Consider the following 21,522-nt stretch of genomic DNA (forward strand, 5'->3'; position numbering starts at 1 on the left):
TAATTATTTAAATAAAAATACTGTCTTTATTTTGGAGACGTGTTCTGTGTGTTTTGATAACTCATTCACTTAATGGCAAATTTAGAATGAGTTTCCAAAAAGTGCGCAAGTTGTTTTGCTACAGTCAGTTTCCGTGCATTGATTGTGAGGCATGAAAAGTATGCTATCACCCGAGTTCTCTGATACATGTATGTGTTCACTACATAGTGTTTGGGTTGTAATTAATGAATATGTACTCCACCCCCTCGTGAATATGAATGAAAGAGAATGTTTTGCGTCAGTATACTCGTGTTATTTATCCGTCTGTTTCTTGTTTTTAAAATTTAACACCCCCCCCCCCAAAAATACCAAGCCCCATTTTTTAATGTTTTATCCCCCAAAGAAACCCTTTTCCGGGGAAAATCTCCCCTTTCATCAAACGTTATAATGTTGCCTCGGTATATATATACTCCTGTTATTCGCTCCGCTAAGCTCCACCCTCATCAATTAAAATTAGTTTTCCGTCCGTATATACTAGTGTTATTTGGTAAGCTTCCTTCTTTTACATATTCCGCCCCTTCTTAATATCAATGGGAATTTATGAATTTTCATTGATAGACCCAACTATTATTGGATCCACTTCTTTAATTTATAAAATATTGGCCCCAAAAGAAAAGAAACAAAATTTTTGTGTCTTAATCCCTAAGATATAATACTTTTTTCCGGCGAAAACCTCTTGATTATAATTTAGAATGTTGTATATGATATATATTCCTGTTAACTCGCTATTTGTACAGAGTGAATTTGCGTAAATTTCTATGAATAGCGGAGCGAATAACATGAGTATATATATATATATATACAGAATAAACATACTAAAATGCGTTAATAGGGGTAGTTTTCCCCGGAAAAGGGTTTCTTTGGGGGATAAAAAAGAGAAAAATGGGGCTTGGGGGTTTTTTTGGGGTGGGGGTGGGGGTGGGGTGGGGGGATTAAGTAAAACCACGATGAAAGCGGAGCGAATAACATGAGTATATACCGACGCTAAATGTATATCTTTCAATAATCAAAGACTTTTTCGGTTTTTTTAAATGCAGTGTATTTCAATGTAAGGAAATGCTTTTGCGTCGGTATATACTCATGTTATTCGCTCCGCTTTCATCGTGGTTTTACTTAATCCACCCCCCCCCCCAAAAAAAAAAACCAAGCCCCATTTTTCTCTTTTTTATACCCCCCCCCCCAAAAAAAACCCATTTCCGGGGAAAACTTCCCCTTTCAACGTCTTTTAGAATGTTGCCTCTGTATATATATACTCATGTTATTCGCTCTGCTATTTGTTTATAATCCATGTAGCGCGGAGACCACAGACAGCCCACTCCCATAAATTCCTTTGCGCAGCGGAGCGAATAAAACCCTTTTCTGGGGAAAACTCCCCCTTTCAACGTCTGTTAGAATGTTGCCTCTGTATATATATACTCATGTTATTCGCTCCGCTATTTGTTTATAATCCATTGTAGACGGTGGGGTTGATCTGTTACAAACACAAATGTCTTCACAGTGGTGTATATCTCATCTTATCAGGTTAGAAACACATTAATATCCTTAATATTGCAAATTGACGTTAACGTCTACAACGTCAAACTAATTCGATCCGCGGAGCGAATAACATGATTATGCCCATTAAGTTTCGTTGAATTATTGATGTTTTCATGAACTTGGCCAAAGATCATAGTTTCATTGACATGACACCGCCATGCATGCCACATGTTCGTCCTTAATAAAGTCGCATACTCATAGCAATTCATGTTGGAGATGTATCCATTGATATATTAATGTTTGGGTATATATATATATATATATATATATATAATAATAATAATAATAATAATGATTGGTTTTATATAACGCCTTAGCCAGCGTATGCTGCTCAAAGCGCTTTACAATTATCAATGTACATTATTACCCCGGCAGACCTTATATCAATCTAGAACTTTCTCAGCCTCCTAGGAAGCATACAGTGCAAGCTGCCACTACAAGCGCTAGAGCACTAACATTCTAACAATATTTTTCACTGTCTATAGCCAGGTACCCCTTTTACACTTGGGTGGAGTGAAGGAAATTTATGTAAAGTGCCTTTCCCAAGGACACAACGTCATCCCTGCCGCGGCCAGGACTCGAACCCACGACCTTTCGGTCGAGAGTCTGACGGCCTAACCACTCGGTCACCGACGCCATATATGTAATATATGCCTCTTGATAAAGACAAGGCAGTAAACACGCTTTACAACAAAACCACCATTTTTATCACCCAGTACAAGAGTGTATCATTCTTGTTACCAATGTAGATTATTGATAATTCTCGTTTTTCCTGGTGTGTGTTATTTATCTATGTAATATATGCCTCTTGATAAAGACGCGGGTTGCGTCGAAAATTTGAGTTTTAAATAACCAACAGTGTCGTGGCCTTTTCAGTGCTTTTATAAATTTCTTTACTGGCCTTGTATCTTCTCAGATCCGACACTTTAAGAAAGTAGGGTGTTGTTGGGTTTTCGTGCTTATATATATATATATATATATATATATATATATATATATAATCCAAATAGAAAGAGTTGATATCACACAGTCAAAATAATTCAATAAAAAAAGCAGGAAAATATACAGTTCCAAAATATATTTAAATCACTAGCGCTTTCTGGATTTTAACATCCATCCTCAGGTGAATACAAATTAATAATGAATACAAAGTTGTTTATCTTAGAGACCTTTGTATTCATTATCAATTTGTATTCACCTGAGGATGGATGTTAAAATCCAGAAAGCGCTAGTGATTTAAATATATTTTGGAACTGTATATTTTCCTGCTTTTTTTTTTATTGAATTATATATATATATATATATATATATATATATATAGATAGATAGATAGATAGATAGATAGATAGATAAAAAATACGGTTATTGACATGTCACCGTCATGCATGCCACATGCTTATTCTTAGAAACAGACGCAATATGCTCTCATAGCATTGTAGGTTTGCGGTATTAGTAACCCATTGTTGTATAAAATTATCAAAATATATAATGCACAAAATCTATAACAATTAAAAATGTTTTAAGGCAATATACATCATGCTCATGGCATCGAAGAGGAGTAGGAAAACCCCCTACATCGGGGCGGCAGCGGGGACACGGGGAGCTGCCAGTAGGCGTAGGGCCACCTCCACACTACCCAGAGACCATTCCAATTCTCAAAGTAAGCTGCCAGCAGCCACCACTGTTACCATGGTACCTTCTACTACCCCTCCAATGGATACCGCTCATTTGCATCAACCTGTACAGCAAGGGAGAGCGTCATATACAGGTGAAAACTTCAACTCATTCACACCGGTTATCAATATTAGACAACCCACCATATCACCTTTAGTTAGTGTGGTAGATGAGCTGGCCATACATGTTGATCAATCAACAAAAGAAAAAATCTGGGCCAAAGAATATATAGACTTATCAAAATTGCTCCAGTCTGACTTCGAACATACAAACGAACAAAAGGTATCGATCGTGGGTGGCCAGCTGACTATTCAACCCAAAAACCCACTTTAAAGAATTGCATCTATTCATGTCTGGACTGATGCATTTTTGATTTTTGCCAGCATTTACTTAACAAGGCACCCTGTTGATCTCCAGGGCATCCTTAAGTACATTCACACGGTTAGACTGGCAGCAAACAGATCAACCGGTGGGTGGGTGGAGTACGATAGACAATTTAGGCTACGGATGTCCAAGAATCCTTACATTTCTTGGGGTTCAGTGGATGCTGATCTGTGGTTACTGTTTATTTCTAACCCAAGCCAGCCTCTCCCAGCCCAATCCACACTCAAATGCTATGACTTTAATTTCAAGGGCTCATGTTCTAGACAGACTTCTGTATGTACTGTAATAAACCCCACCCAAGAATTCATTGTTGGGCCAATTCCAGTAATTCATCCCTGCAAGCCTCGAATCAAAACACTCACTCAAACACTCAATCTCGTCAACCATTAAGTCAACCCAATTTTCGTCCCTTCAACCCCCGATCACAACCCAATTCCTATCAACGCCCAATAAACATGGGCCCTCGGTTCAACACCCATTAATCCATTAATTTTGCAACAATATCTTGTGAAATACCCAGATACCCATTTAGTGCAGTATGTCATTTCTGGTTTCACTCATGGTTTTAAATTGAATTATACTGGTTTAAGGTCCCAATTTCACCAAAAAATATCAAATCTGCTACTCAACATGAAACCGAATTGCTTCAAATTATTCATAAAGAAATCCAATTAGGCCGCATGGCAGGTCCATTCCTTTATCGCCCCTTGTCAAATTTAAGGTGTAACCCAGTTGGGGTATTGCCTAAAAAGATGGTGGCTGGAGGTTAATAACAAACCTGTCAGCCCAATCAGGAAATAGCGTAAACCAGTTTATCGACCCACAATTGTGTTCTGTTTCATATGCCTCATTTGACCAGGCTATTCAAATGATCCAAACTTTAGGAAAGGGGGCTTTATTGTGCAAGATGGATTTATCAAGTGCTTTTAGATTGTTATCTGTACATCCTACAGATTTTTCCTTATTAGGCATACATATAGATGACCAATACGCCAGTTTCGAGATACGAACTCTTCTGTATAGGAGGTGCATTTAGTGGAACTTTGAATGCCTATGTGGGACAGAGTGGATATACAGCCAACGAGGAAGACGATGAAATGTATTAAAAGCGGCTTCTCTTTAAATATGTAAATGTGGGGAATACTAAATACTATCGAAAGAAATGTTTTACCGAAGTGGAAACGTACAAACAATGTCATATTTGCAAGAAATATCTTGGATATGGTACTTATGACCAGCGAAATAACGTGATAGGATAAGAATTCTATGTAATTTATTACTCCCTAAATACTCATTACTTACTTAGTTTGTGTATCGGTCGAATTCGGATTATCAAACAGTGTATAGGAAACTTACTGAGTACATTCGCTTACACAGTGATGCATATCTGTCCCACTCCCGCGTGTAAACAAATTCTTTCGCGCCTTACTACGTACGAGAGTTCTCCAAAGGGTAATAACTCGGACGTACTTCGAAACCGGCGTATTCTACACTGACAAATGCGTGCCATTTGGATGCTCCATTGCTTGTTCAACATTTGAGAAGTTTTCTTCTTTACTTCATTGGATAGTAGCAAAAGAGGCAAACGATAACCATATCACCCATTACCTTGACGACTTTTTGTTCGCTGGTAAGCTAAGGTCTCGAGATTGCTATACCCTCGCTCTAGTCTTTAGACAAACATGTCAAGCAATCGGTGTTCCCATAAATGACAAAACATCCGAGGTTCCAACCACTAAACTAACATTTTTAGGTTTGGTTATCGACACAATTAGTCAAACAATTGTTATCCCAGAAGAAAAGTCTATCAAGCTTAAGCAAATGTTGTTATTTTTGGGCGCGTCAAAAGAGCTTACACTTAAAGAAATGCAGTCATTGTGTGGCTCTTTAAATTTTTTCTCCAAGGAAACCCAGCTAGTAGAGCATTTACTCGTAGATTTTATAACTCTACCATAGGTATACACAAATCTTATTTTCGTGTGCGAGTTACCCAGGGTAAGAAACTGGATGCTCAGGTTTGGTTGGACTTCCTTGTGAACTTCAATGGCCAAACGCCATTTCCGGCATTAACTTGGTCATCCAACACCTCCTTAAGTCTATTTACATATAGTTGTGCTTCTTGGGGAGGTGGGGCCTTTTTTAATAACAGATGGCTGGTTATAAGGTGGCCCATTACATGGGACTCCCAGATACTCAGGGACATTATCTTCTTAGAATGGTATGGTCAGATTGTTTTACTGCTAAGAAACTGTTACTCAATACTGACAATCTTACGTTAGTGCATATCTTAAATTCTCAGACTAGCAAATCAGGTAGGGTCATGCAGCTAGTCCGACCTTTAGTACTCCTTTGCTTAAGACCCAATATACAAATAAAAGCAGTCCATATTCCCGGATATAGGAATTCAATTGCAGATGCTATTTCTCGCTTTCAGTGGGATCGTTTCAAATCACTGGCCCCTCAGGCGGACATGTATCCTACCCAGTTACCTCCGGCATTATGGGAAGGTCGTGTAGAGTCACTACTTGCAGCAGCAGTTGCCAAAAACACAGCAGCAACTTATCGCAGAGCGCTAGACTCCTTTACTAAATTTCGAATTCAATACATGCTTCCTGCACTATGGCCACCTTCCGATGAACAAATTGTTTATTATTTAGCTTATTTATCTGCAAATAATATATCACATTCATCAGCAAAATGTTACATTAGTGGTCTCAGTTATCAGCTTCAAATCCAAGGAAAACAAGACACAACTAAAGTATTCATAGTTAAGAAAATGCTAGAAGGTATGCATCGTTTAAATCCTTCAAATGACATACGGGCTCCCATTTCTCCCCCCCCCCTCTTAAATTGCATTACATTGACACTCCCTTCAGTTTGCAAAAATTATTACGAGGCCACGTTATTTACTTTGGCCTTTCATTTGGCATTCTTTGCATTGCTTAGAATCAGTGAGCTAACAGTTTCTCACAACTCGTCACTTGTAATTTCCATCCAGGATCTTCAGTTCCTTCAAAATCAAATTCAACTAACCATTAGGGGTTCTAAGACAGACCAATATGCTAACAGTTTGATTGTTCATATCGGGCTTAGTAATGACACCAGTCACACCACTACACTATTTCAAACATTGCAGCAATATCTACATAGTATACCAAGATCACCTGTCCCATTATTGCTTCACTTAAATGGCAAGCCTCTCACTTCATATCAGTTTACTTCAATATTGCGCAAAACCTTGCAGTTTATTAAAGTAGACACATCTACATTCAAGTCTTATTCTTTTCAAATTGGGGGCGCAACATATATGCACCTCTTAGGGGTTTCAGAAGAAGATATCAAAATCAAGGGTAGGTGGAAATCTAGTGCTGTCAAATCTTACATTCGGGTATGGTATTTCATAATTTCCAAATGCTTGCAACATTTCATTGGTTATTGAGAGTATGCTAAGTTTGCAGGTTCCCATAAAACTGTCTGGATAATTGGATCATCCTTGATATATCATGCATTCAGCCACACTAAGATCTATTTTTGGTAATCTGCACCTGAACCTTCTATCCAAGAACATTTCAATCAGATGGTTTGGCCAGAGGGGCTGACATGGGAACACATGGCACCTACAATTCAAGGGTTGCTTGATCAGTTTGGCCCTCCGGACGCTATAATGTTGCATTGTGGTGGCAACAGCATTGGTACAATGTCTCTGAGACAGTTGTAAAGATTTATGAAACTAACCATTTACAACCTTTATCAATTGTTACCTAATTGCAGATTTATTTGGTCTCAAATTTTGCCACGCACTTATTATCGTCACATGTTCTCTTCAACTTCTGCAGAAAAGTCCCGCAGGAGAATAAACAGTGCAATGAGTGCATTCATAATTCAAAGGGGAGTGGGATATATTTCATACCCAGATCTTAAGTATTGTTCCCCTGTTTTGTATCGAGATGGGGTTCATCTAACTGATATTGGTCAGGTTATATTCTTGAATGCCATTCAGGGGGGTCTTTACACTATTCTCAGGGAAGGTATACAACACTTCCCACAGCGAACAGTTGGTTAAGGACAGTTGATTAGTTAATTGGCAGTGTGTCATGGTGTTGACCAAAATTTGCCGCATGTGGCGGATGTCTCCGAGCACCTTGCTCCAAAGCAGGTATTTGTCGACATATGCCCGAATTTTGATATTTGAAGCCCGCCCTAGATTCCTGTTGTTTTCCAGGGTCTGGGGCCAATAATTGGGCTTTTGTCATTTTTTCATTTTCATTGAACTTGCTACGCCATACACTATTGAGAAAGTCGGTGTAGATAATTGTCATTGTATATCATTGTCATTGTGGAAAATTGTCATTGTGTGACTAACTAATTCTATGCCTAATGTTACATCCATTTCATTGTTTAAACACTTGCTTACCCTAATATTGTTCATACCATTGTTCAGTCAATCATTTGATTTATATATAAAGACATGTAAACACTGCCAAACAGTCTTGTGGTGATTATTGTGTCGACATAATTAGAGTTAACTCCCGTTATGGAGACAAGCAATTCACAGTTACTTGTACATGTGCAACGAACGATAACTCGCGCGGGATGCGCGATATTCGATAACTAGTTCTACCCATCACCAGAGCATGCGCACTACGGGTGCTTTCTTTTGGAATCTGAAGCTGCTGCAGACGATACCCTTCCACCCATCCCAACTTTTTATATTTATCGGTGTTTGCTGTTGCGTGTCTTTCTTTCTCGTTTCAGATTTTGGTGAACCACCAGCGTATTATATCTACTTTCATCAACCACAAGCGTCATGACTTTATACAGAATGAGCTGTTCTTGTTAACTAGTGAGATTTTATAGGGGACTTTGTCGAATTTTGATATTTGAAGTCCGCCCTAGATTCCTGGGTTTTTTTTTCAGGGTCTGGGGCCAATAATTGGGCTTTTGTCATTTTCTCATTTTCATTGAACTTGCTACGCCATACACTATGGAGAAAGTCGGTGTAGATCATTGTCATTGTGTATCATTGTTATTGTGAAAATTGTCATTGTGTGACCAACCAATTCTATGCCTAATGTTACATCGATTTCATTGTTTAAACATTTACTTACCCTAATATTATTTATACCATTGTTCAGTCAATCATTTGATTTATATATAAAGCCATGACAAACACTGCCAAACAGTCTTGTGGTGATTATTGTGTCGACATAACTTATTTCCTTAAAAGTTCCTTGAATGAATCTGAGATCTTTTATTTGCCCGAAAGCAAACGCACTTAATGTAGATTCCTTATTTTATCCGAATACTTAATATCATAAAATGACTCGTAATCGTCAAATCACGAGAACAGGAATGGTGAGTGCTCTGTTGATCAAGAGTTTTTACATATATTATAGCAATATATAAATAAAAGCAGGTAATTTTATTTTGCGATTGATGCTTCTCGCAAAATTATGCGATAATAGATTCCTCGCATATATTTAGGGACCACAGTAATTTCCAGTAGATCGTGTACATGACAAAATGCAAAGCATATGTTATGGCCTCTTCTGGTCACACGGACGTACACTTCTTAATTTCTATCAAAATGATTGAATTTGGAGAATAACCGTGATTTGAAAGACTAGAACAAATGACTGAATATATTGATCTACAAACAGAGCGTGTCCAACAGGTTGAAACTAAATTATCATTGCGAGTATACAACTATATGTTGTATAGTCTATGGCTCCTGCAGTACAGAAGACAAGAACTGTACGGCATATTGTTTTCGTCGTCTGTCTATTACAGTTCCCTTGTTTGATTGATTGAATATTGTTTAACGTCCCTATCAAAAATCTTTCACTCATAGGAGACGTTTGTTCCATTGAACCTGAGCCTTGAAGTAAAACCTCAGTTGTAGGTGATGTCCTAGAAAATTCGAGTGTGTTCGAATTGTATAAGAAATATGTTGCCACGAATAGACTTGATAATATCACCATGTGTGTCGTGCAATGAATTCTTTTTATACATTATTGACGATATAATGGCTATGACAACATATAACAAACAGAAGTCTGTTATTATCTATCCAGTATATACATGTAGTTGAAACATTTCTTGTATGAAAGTTACACAGAAATTATAAAAGTATTCTTTTGTATAATTAACTGATGGATTCTTATTTCTCTTATTTATTGAATCAAAGAATAACCTACACCATCGAAAAAGATGAGGTATGAACATAAAAAAGTGTACAATAATTAATCATAGATGACAGCTAAAATCTATATTTTCGATAGATACGAAGAAAACCCAATTGTTCGATGCAGAACAAGATCTGCGTCAGATATTTGGCATAGATATCCTGCTCAAACGGAAATGGTTGTGGTTCTCCCGTAAGTAAACAGTCGATACCGATGGCCATAGTTATGCCAGAATCAAAAATATTTGTTCGAATAACCAGGCAGAAAAACGAGTTGGGATGAAAGCGCATTAGCTTTAGATGTGAGGCAGTGTATTTTCATTTGACACCGGACTAGCCCATAACCACTGCCAGCTGACAAATTCTGATCTACAAGTAACATGGTACCAATACCACAAAAATCACTACGAGTTTAAAATTTAGGCGTAGGGTAGAAATTAAAGTCAATGACACTGGCTTACCCGCCATTGCCAATGTACTACTGCCTTGACATGATGTCAAAAGTCACAGAAAACTCCATCATGTTATTTTAGATAAAGTTAGAATATCTAGTATAAAGTCTAATGTAAATGGTATTTTAGTATTAATATTGCTTGTGGATATATATGGTTAGCAGAGTTTGAAGGCTAAAGAGATTGACCCATGATGCATAAAGAGTGTCAATGAGATTGTTCTGTGATGGTTGGGAGAGGGTTACAATATCATAATTAATGGGCGATAGTTTCTGCGTCGTAGCAAACAAAGGGTTATTGCTTTATTCCATTCCACAATGGAGTAAAGCAATAATTTTACAATGGATTGAAACAATAACCCGTGGTTTGCGATTTTTCCCCACCCTAAAGTATTAATGATTTTGTCGGTGTGAATGTTGGAGTGATGTTTAAGCGGTTTCATTCATGGGTTGGGTTTGGTTTTTTTGTATGAGTTTAGAGTTAGAAATTAGGTGCTGCTTGTAGATGTTGATTATAATGCAATGAATGGAGTTGCACATTTCTCTGATCCCTAGGGACATGTCATAAGTGATATTGTGATACTATAATACTTATTTGTCAGTGTTGTCGACAAACGCGTTCACTTTAATGCGGACAGGGTATCCATTGTAAATTGATGTGTTGATTGGATTGTGTGGATTTATGCAAGAGGTTGAGGGTGGTGTTGAGTAGATCTTGCCTACTAGTTTGAAATGTTTGTGGTGTACTAAGGGAGTCATTGAGAAATACCCTTCTTCAATATCCCTTACAGTGAATGTGTTTGAGCGCAGCAATTAGAACAATTATCTCTATCGAGTAGACATATCTATTGTCCGTGTATCTATGCCCTTCTTCGTAGGAGATGCACCCGCTTTGCCTGTGGTGGGTACTTTGCTCCTACCAGTGCATATTTTTGGAACCCTTGATAATGTATCTGTATTTGTTGTAGTGCAACTGGCTTAATACGTATTGGGTTGTTGCGTTTTGGGGGATTACTCTGCCGATGTTGGTGCAGACGGTAGGGGAAGATGTGATCCATGACGCCATAGACAGCAACTGTTTGGTAAATATATCAGGTTGCCCATATGTGTATTTGTATTTGGAAACCAAAGGGACCATCCTCTCACGGTCCGAGGGTTTTGATATCAGTGTATATGTACGCAGTGGTTAAAGGTGACACGAGCAAAATAAGAAGTAATAACAGTATATTCAAATCAAATTAAATTCTTCCAAGAGTCGCATAATTGTACTAAAAATTGTTTGTCAATATATAAACATCGTACCACGTACGGAAACCTCTCCTTTAACTATTACAAAATAATACAAGTTACGTAGAGCAATTTTTATTCGCTAGACTTTCAGTTGCTTATCACCTCAGCACAGGTGAACAAACCATTTACAGTTTGGGTTTGATATGTTGAAATTGATATGACGAATTGGAAAAGTGATCCGGACCGGTACAATATCATATTTAGCAATTTCCAAAATATTGATTTAAATATTGGGCATTTGGCACACTCATTGTCAAAGTTTGTCTAAACTAGGCAAAAAATCCTACCTTCCGTATCAAAAACCTAAAACTGCAATTTTTGGAATATACCTTGATCGAAATAAAATATCGGCAGATTTCACCTGTGCAAATTCGATATGTACACACGATTGTCTTTCTTTATTCTAAACGATTATGCACATCGGGGGCGATTTCAAAGTCACAATGTAATATCAAGATTACTGTAGTGTACACTATATACAAAAATATGAGATATATATTATCAAAGAAAACTGAAAAAAAAAATCATCTTACAAACATATTTACACATATACTGCTTGAATACTGGATAACGTTAGTGAATAGCGAGAAAATATTATGACATTATCCCCGAGATGCGACTACAGACCTGTAAGTCGTGATGTAGTTTTACATTGTGACGTCATATAATGTAAAACGCACTGAGGTACAATGATGATATTTATTTTACTTTACTCGGGACATCTTAACCCCACTGTGTAAGTAAGAGGTGCTTGTAGTCCTGTATTTGCGGGGTTTGTTTTGTCAGAGGGAACCCTAACCCAGTACCTTAGAGAAAGTTGGAGTCTGTGTAGGTTAAGTGGTAGTTCTTCTGATTCGAAATATCCTGTACTCTTTTCTGTGTTGCTATGGGTTGTAAGTGCAATTCGTAGTACAGATGCTTGAATGCTGTCGAGACTGTGAAGATAGGTCCTGCAACCAGAGTTGTAATCCTGGCAACCATGGTCAAGAGTTAATCTCATAGGAAATGTAAAGCATTAGAAGAGTTTGTTTGTCTGCAGCAAACTTTTTGCTTGCAACATTACTTAAGTTTAAGAATTTTGCGACATATAGTATTGAAGTTTCGATGTGAGCTTTGGATGTTCATTGAAAATGACTCATAGAAAAGGAGCCTGTGATTTTACCTTGATGGGTTGATTTGTTTTGTAGAGTTTAAAATTAGCTAGGATTTGTATTTTATGTTCATGTGATCAGAAGTACCAAATAGGATTGCAACAGTGTTTGATTATAACATATTACAACCCCATTGGATGGATCGAGTCCAGAGTATTTTGCAACCTGATGTGATGATTTTGATATACCGACTTTGTGATATATTTTTATGTCATCTGCAAACTGAGAGACATCAGCTATTTGATATACATGTAGTTGTTTGTTGTGGTGAATTGTGGATAAGTCATTGTTCATGAGAATGAAGAGTCTTCGACTTATAACAGAACTCTAAGGTGTATCACGGTGTGAAGACCTGAAAGACCTAACGAAGCATAGTGTATTACCTTTGATGTGGAACTGATGACGAAGCTTGTATATTATTAGTACATCATGCCATACAAGATGAAAGACTTTAGCGCTGTGGATGACGACTGCTCCTGTATAATGATTTTTTGCCATTCCTATTATGACTTTGATTTCTAGCTGGACAGGATTGTCTATCATACTGCATCTTGGATGGAATCCACTCTATGCAGGACCTGGTGTGCCTTGTTTATCCAGAAAGCAAAAGCATTTCAACCTGGTGTTGAGCATTCTTTAAAAAAATTGCACAGTTGTGATGTCAGTGATATTGGTCTGTAGGGAAGTGGAACATGATGGGCCTTGTTTGGTTTAGATATTGAAATGGATATCACATTGCTCCAAGATGTTGGAAATTAAATTGTAGCGGTTAGCTGTTTGTAGAAATTGAGTATAATTTTTGTGGAATTTGTAGGGATGTGTTTAAGCATGATATATGTAATTTTCTCCACTCTAGCTGCAGTTGTTTTATGTGTATGAGAGCCCCTTTGTGTCCGTGCAATGTAAATGGTACATTGTGTGTTCTAGTGTGGAGGCCTGTGTCCTTGATTAAGAGTTTACGATTGAAGCTCTCCCTAACTAGCGCATGTGCTAGATCAACGTTTGTCTTTGAACTAGCTTGTTAGAATGTCTGTCTTATCTTGTGAGCTGTATTAGAATAGTCCTAGTAATGTTGCCTGGAAGATCTTGGCCCTTTTCCACAGTGTTGTTATATTTGTACATGAATACTATGTTGGATTGAAGTTTTGCCAATGTGTTTGTTGTTCTTGCAGGATGACATGTTTAGTGTGTTCACATGGTTTATTGTATTTCGGCCCTCCTGGATTTTCGTAAATAATCTCCAGTCTCTTGTACTTAACAAAAGCTCGTACAAAGAAAGATGTATTGCTGGATCGAGGTAATTCCCTATCTTTACTTCTCACGAAAATGTGAACATCTGTGAAGGAGAAACTTCAAAGTACCATACCACAACATATACCAGAAGTGATGTAAATCAAATTAGGATTCTAAAAATTCCAAGAAATTTTTAAGTTTTAGTAAACTTTTTTCAAATCAATAACATCAGAACGTATGACTTTTCAACACTTTACACGACCATTCCTCACGATAAATTAAAGCCTAGAATTTTTTACATCATGCATAGTTGCTTCTTAAAAAAGGAAAATGGAAATAATTGTAATTAGTGATCAGCTATCCAGAAATCAATTTCTTAAACACCACTCTGATTTCACGCACAAGTATTCTGAAATTGAAATGTAAAATATGATGGAGGTCCTCATTGACAATATCTTTGGAGGATTTGGTGATCAACCTATAATTGCGTCAAATGCTGTCTGACTTGTTTCCTATCGATTGTTAGGCCGTTCTTGGCAAACTGATATTGACTACAGATTACTTCGTTTACCAGATCAAGACTCACGGTGGATGTGACTGGCCAACAAAGGGTGCTTACTCCTCCTAGGCACCTGACCCCACTTCTGGTATATCAAGGCGTCTCTGTTTTCCCAACTCTTTATTTTGTATTCCTTATAGGAGTTATGAGATTGATCACTGTTATATTCACCTTTCATCTCCTGGCTTGAGTGAAGTTGTGAGTCCACGCTGTACTGATTGGCCGAGTGCTTGTTTTACCAGCTGTCATGGGAATATGTTATATAGCTGTCTGATGACGTTTTTAGCTAATGTTGTCTAGGTATTGGTCTATGTTTTCATGTGCAATTAGGTCAGACTCAATTGTGCTACAAAGTGGTCACCCTTGCAGTTGAGACAAGACATGGTTTTGCTATCACATGTTAAATTTTGGAATCGTGTTGGCCTCCACATTTGGGACATGATAAGGATTGATTGCACACTCCCTTGTGATAACCATACAATTTAGTGCAGATGATTATCAATGGTACATGTGTTGTATATTTCTGGCTTTTGATGTCTTGGTGCTTGAAGTATTATGATAGCTTACCATAACAGATAAGCTTATCATTGTATTTGTTGTCAGACCTTTGGCCTCTGGGTAGGCCTGGTTGAGTTAGTAATAACTCAATATGATGTTAACATATACAATATTTATAGGGTTTGACGTTTGATGCACAAACTTGAACCTTGGAAGGGGTAAGTCGTTCATCGGAGAAATGTTACAGAGCACCAGTATGCGAACACTGAAAACTAACATGTTCCCTATCAAAGACTTTATACCAGAACACCAGTGTGTGAACACTGAAAACTAACGTGTTCTCTGTCAACGACTTTATACCAGAACACCAGTGTATGAACACTGAAAACTAACGTGTTCTCTGTCAAAGACTTTATACCAGAACACCAGTGTATGAACACTGAAAACTAACGTGTTCCCTATCAAAGACTTTATACCAGAACACCAGTGTGTGAACACTGAAAACTAACGTGTTCCCTATCAAAGACTTTATACCAGAACACCAGTGTATGAACACTGAAAACTAACGCGTTCCCTATCAAAGACTTTATACCAGAACACCAGTGTATGAACACTGAAAACTAACGCGTTCTCTGTCAAAGACTTTATACCAGAACACAAGTGTGTGAACACTGAAAACTAACGTGTTCTCTGTCAAAGACTTTATACCAGAACACCAGTGTATGAACACTGAAAACTAACGTGTTCTCTGTCAAAGACTTTATACCAGAACACCAGTGTGTGAACACTGAAAACTAACGTGTTCCCTATCAAAGACTTTATACCAGAACACCAGTGTATAAACACTGAAAACTAACGTGTTCTCTGTCAAAGACTTTATACCAGAACACCAGTGTATGAACACTGAAAACTAACGTGTTCTCTGTCAAAGACTTTATACTATGAAACGTTTTCATATCTGTTACCACGTACACATGTAAACATAACACTAAATGTTTCAATTTTTACGCAGTTCTTTAAGCAACGTTGTTGATAATATTACTATTGAATGCATGGTTTCTTTATATTTCAGTCAGATACTATTTTGTTCGTTTATTGTTTATGACATATAACAATATGTATATCGAAACCAGTGAGCTAAAGGTACTCTGGGAAGGATTAGAATGGCCCATTATACTGCATAACGATTTCATACACAACACTTAAATTCAAAATTGATAATTGTATTGGCATCTGAAAATATATCTACGTTCAATTCACATCATCGATTTATATTCAATCATATATAAAAATTGTATATAGTTATATTTCAAAACGAGGTCATGTTAAGAAGGTTGCTACTTAGAATTTCTTGAATTTCATTGTAAATAACATGTTTTTCAAACATTTACAAGTTTTGCTTAGCAATGTAGTTATACTAAAAACTGTGAGATTGCAATGATTAAACAAAACATGTATACAGTTTTCTTCCACATGATATATCCGGTATTTCACAACTCAGAATCGGGAAAATTGTCAAGAATGTTCATTTTTCTAAATTGTTTCATAAGTAGATTTACGTTTACGCAACTTGTATACCAGTATAGCGTTAATACAGGCGCTCAGAACAAGGATACCAAATATTATGCCACTCACGTTATTAAAGTCCCAATCTGCAAAGTAAAGATGTTTAGCTTAATCATATTCGTTAAATGTGTCAATCTTTAATAATCCTGCATATAGATATCCACTGAGTGTGTCAAATGCTAAGGAAGATAATCCTTATCTGTGATAATTACACAAGGTGTATAAATAAAATTCGTGCAAAATTGTTTTAAGACATATATTTTGAAGTTTGAAGCAGAAAAACATTTTTACAAACACAGAAAGAAATATTACATTATATGATGTACCTTTCGACTTGGCATTTTTGTTGACAACATCCCAACAGGACTGGAAATTTTCCGGTTTGGCTGGGTAATTGTCTTTGGCTTCCAGTAGAACCATGCCCATTCCATTAGTGTTGTGAAGATCAATATGGCAGTGAAAGAACCAAGCCCCTGGATTGTCAGTCTTAAACCGAATAACAACGTATCCACCCGTTGGGACTATAACTGTGTCTTTTTTCGGTGGAAATTTTGTATTCAATCCTGGTATTGATGACGCATCTTTGATCCAGGTATCATTTTTCCAGGAAGCAGAATTGCAATAGTTTTTTGTACCAAAACATTTAACATCGTCAGTTTCCGTCATGAATTTTGCTGTGATGTTATTATAAACACCAAACCCCATCTTTAATACGTAGAAATATGTCCATGAAGATGAACTGGGTGAGACCAACCACGACCATCGCCAATATTTATCAGGACAAATTGGTAAACTTTATTTTGGACAAGGTCTACGGTATACGTACAGGTGTAGATAGAATCAGCATTACAAAGGGACGCGTCACATTCTGAGGTTAATTTCTTTTCTGAAATAATAGGATACTCTGGTACTTCAAATTGATGTCCATTGATAGAACCAGGTGTATTTCCCGGTTCTCCGGGAAAAGCAAAATTGAAAAACAGTGTGTCATCAACGTTATCAACCTCTTCAAAAACTGACGATGTTTCATTCCCGTACACATTGTCATACGTGATACATGTTCTGTTTGATTCTGTAGGATAGTACAAATATGGGCAATTGAATGTTGTACATGGTTTTTCCTTCGAACATGGATTGGGGATAGCCTTATTTGGATATACGAATGCCGCATTTTTGTATTGAATGACAGCTTCTGCAGCACGATATTCATTAAGATCTTTTGGGATTACTTCAATGCTTTCTGCAACCAATAAGTAGGTTGCGGGCCTTTTATCTGTTTTTAATATAAAATCATATCGCTCCCCTGGATGAATTATGAAGGACTCAACTTTTAATTCTCTCGATTCATTTTCATATCCTCCTCGGATTTCATATCCATCCGAGGCTTTTATGATCAACTCTGGATGACCTTCAACAAAAACCCGGAAGGGATACAGGGTAGCTGCACTAATTATTCGAAAGCGGTAAAATTTGTTTGGTTCTACCTGAAAAATGTCCAAAGGGGCGCCATTGTTAAAATTTTCAGTGTTATAAAAACGACCTTTGCCATTGAAAATTCCTGAATGAAAATGAAATCGACTGAAATTCGCACCATCCACTGCTTGTGTGGTATTTATCTTCATATGAGTTGTGAGATCGTAAATGCCGTTCAACATACGTTGGTATATTGCCTCTGGGTCGTCACTATGATTCCAATCCTGGAGAAGAAGAGCAAAGCCTTCTGAGGTTGAGATAGATTTTCTCGTGGATAGATAACAAAACCTTCATCCAACCCCATACTTCTTTGATCTCCAATATGCGCGTGATAAAAGAAAGAGCCATGTGGATACGCAGTAAATTTATATGTATAGGTTTGGCCTGGTGGTATTGGACACTGTGTAACGAATGCCACACCGTCGTTATGTGTTGTATGTTTTTGATGTTGACCGTGCCAGTGTACAGTCGTTGAATCTGTGTGCATCAGGTTGCGGACATGTATGATCATGTTTTGATTCTCGTATGCCTCAATCAAAGGGCCTGGGAATTTCCGTTGATAAGAAGAACGAGACGTGATCCATAACCATCGGCAGTGATCACATTTTGAACTAAGTTATAAGGCAGTGGACTTTTACCTGTTGTGTCATTATATCGATACAGATTCCCATCTTTAGGCCAAACTAAAAACGGATTGGGTTGCGAAGTCATCATCGTCAAACCATGCTCTATGGTAAAGGAACACTCACATGGTGCATCAAATTCTCCACATGTACCAATTTTGCAAGTAGGTCCATTTTCGGGGCTTTTCTACCAGCCATGCCCTATTGCAAGTGAAAAGAGAAGAAACAGATGGAGCACGTATTGCATATTATTCCTGTAATTAGAACAACAAAACCACAGCAATGAAAATTTCAAATAATATTTCCCGTATGAATGAAATGCCAACTCATGATGTGAGTATTTTTTTTTACTAACATATCTATCAGTAATGATTTATCTGTATGTTGGGACATACTCAATATACGTGAACATTCTCGACGAGACACTCAAAACCCCAATCAATTTGTATATTGGTTTGATGCCACATTCGTTTGTTCGCTCGTATAGAAAATTCATCAGCAGTAGGTGCGACCAGGACTGCAGCAAAGAGAATTCTTCATCAATGTTAACGACTACCCTGAAAAGGGGTTCTGTTTTGTTTCTCTTTTTTTATGTTTTACATATACATGTATATATAACAATATTCAATTTTCCACAGCAATTGATTCGATACATGACAAAATGGTTTGTACATGGTCCATTTTTAGATTTAGGGAGGCAACAATCTAATCAAAATCAGACTTCTTAAATCCATGTCGTATATTGTGACTATTGAGTATAATCGAGACTGTTTATATCGATTAAAAAACTAATCATACATAGAACAGGCGTTTTTTCTTATCGAATCAGCTGAGATACATAAACGCCATGAACAGGTGATAATGGAATATTGTTATATACATATGGGGAGGTGACAATGGTAAAGCTGAAAACATCCCGTTCGACATATACATTGTAGTTAAGTTGTTACTTTTCGGTTAACATCTATGTTCAATAAAATATTTACATTTGAAGAAGATATAGAAGACTGTGGTGTCGTTTATTTCCAGAGCACTGGGATATATCGAATTTGACATGTTGACAGGAGATGCTTACTGATCCCAGGCACCTGATCTCACCTCTGGTACATGTATACCCAGGGGCCGATTTTTTCCAACATCCTATTTTGTATTCCTTTTAGAAGCTATCAGATTGATCACTGTACATTATTTTTAATTTTCATGAATGAAAGGAATTGGAGTTAATAGAAAAAATATCGTCGATACATCAATTTAATGAATCAATTTTGAGATGCATTTCATGTTTATTGCCATTGATATTGTATTACTACCGTTTCGAAATGGTTTTAACATCTTCAATAACAATTCAAATGAATTTCAAAACGTTGTCAGAAGAGAATATAGTTACCAGGTGGGTTAAATTTGTAAAGAAAAGTAGTAGTATATGTGTCAAATTAATGCGAAAAATCGTCAGATTGAATTTTTATCTATGAAATGTTGGTAAACTGGAATAGAAACTTCACAATCAAATAGTGAGTATGCTAAACGCACAATCCTTGGAGTTTGATACTAGTGATATATAATAACTCTAGCAAATGTATTGTTATTTCCACAGGCACTCGACGTTTTAAATATCTATAATAATAAAAAAATTGTCTTCCTGTAAACATAATATTGACAAGGTATACCACGCCGCCATCTTGGTTTTCGTTTTTACCAGCTGCATCGCTTGAAAATTTCGGCGAAAAGTTCGATATAATACAATAATTAGAACCCTACCGTCTAGCAACAACTCTGTCAATATCTTATCTCTCGCATCGTTATGGAAAACTCGAAATAATGTCAATTGATCAGATATAATCAAGCATCAACTATCGTCTACTGCTCCTCAAAATGCGATAACTCCTGATCTAGGGACGGAAGTTGACATCATTATGCAAATGAGAATTCCCTTGCTAATGTACCCACTGACGCTTGTGCCGGGGGGGGGACTGAATGCAGGGTAGTTGCAGTCCTGCAAACAATAAAACTCGGCACAATTGTGTGGTTTCGGGACAGGCTGGCACGGGAAATTTAGTAAATCTATCACATTACCAAATAACATTGGAAATGTTCATGACCCCCCCCCCCCCCTGCTTCGACTCCAACCCACGTTTTGTCACCCATTGTGACAACACTGAAAATTTACAGATAAGCAGGACAGGGCATTTGGATGTATAAATGCTACTGTGTACGTTTGAGAGTATACCCACGTGTAGGCGCGCGTGCGTGTGTGTGAATTCAATTTTGAAGTTTTCTTATTACGTTATGAAATTTACTTTCAACAGAAACGAATGCATGAATAAGTGAAGTTATCATGTTTAACGTTTAAAAAAATAAATAAAGTATGTATTAATAGAATAATGTTCAAGATCTATTACCTCGCTCACTAGAACATATTTACTGCTAATTATAATATTTACTATTTTTAATTTTATCGACCAATGAAAAAAGGGCTATCCCAAAATTATGTCTACGTACGTCCACCTTTCAGCGATTTCTCGCATTTGAGAAGCAGTAGACGATGTTTGACGGTTGATTATAGCCGATAAATGGACTTTATTTCCAGTTCACCATGACGATGCGAGAGGTAAGACCTTGACAGAGTTGCTTCTAAACGGTAGGGTTCTAATAATTGTATTATATCGAACTTTTCGCCGAAATTTTCAAGCGATGCAGCTGGTAAAAACGAAAACCAAGATGGCGGCGTGGTATACCTTGTCAATATTATGTTTACAGGAAGACAATTTTTTTTTATTATAGATATTTAAAACGTCGAGTGCCTGTGGTTATTTCGGATTTCAAACATTTCGGTTGAGCATCACTGAAGAGACATTATTTGT

The 21,522-nt window shown here is 37.1% G+C and overlaps 2 protein-coding genes across 2 annotated transcripts; one reads left to right on the plus strand and one right to left on the minus strand.

The window, feature by feature from the left end:
* Window positions 1–2,959: 2,959 nt before the first annotated feature.
* On the plus strand, window positions 2,960–8,807 carry LOC130050024 (uncharacterized). Its single transcript, XM_056148443.1, has 2 exons — window positions 2,960–3,343; window positions 6,068–8,807. The coding sequence occupies exon 2, from the start codon at window positions 6,104–6,106 to the stop codon at window positions 7,070–7,072; it is 969 nt and encodes a 322-aa protein (XP_056004418.1). The 5' UTR covers window positions 2,960–3,343; window positions 6,068–6,103; the 3' UTR covers window positions 7,073–8,807.
* A 7,399-nt stretch (window positions 8,808–16,206) lies between these two features.
* On the minus strand, window positions 16,207–18,873 carry LOC125658634 (uncharacterized). The gene is given in 5 exon segments (XM_048889945.2): window positions 16,207–16,651; window positions 16,892–17,287; window positions 17,290–18,285; window positions 18,288–18,593; window positions 18,596–18,873. Coding segments are annotated over 5 exon segments (1,974 nt in total). The 5' UTR covers window positions 18,753–18,873; the 3' UTR covers window positions 16,207–16,532.
* Between the last annotated feature and the right edge of the window lie 2,649 nt (window positions 18,874–21,522).

This window comes from Ostrea edulis, chromosome 9 (assembly GCF_947568905.1).
Source record: "Ostrea edulis chromosome 9, xbOstEdul1.1, whole genome shotgun sequence".
NCBI classification, from domain to species: domain Eukaryota; kingdom Metazoa; phylum Mollusca; class Bivalvia; order Ostreida; family Ostreidae; genus Ostrea; species Ostrea edulis.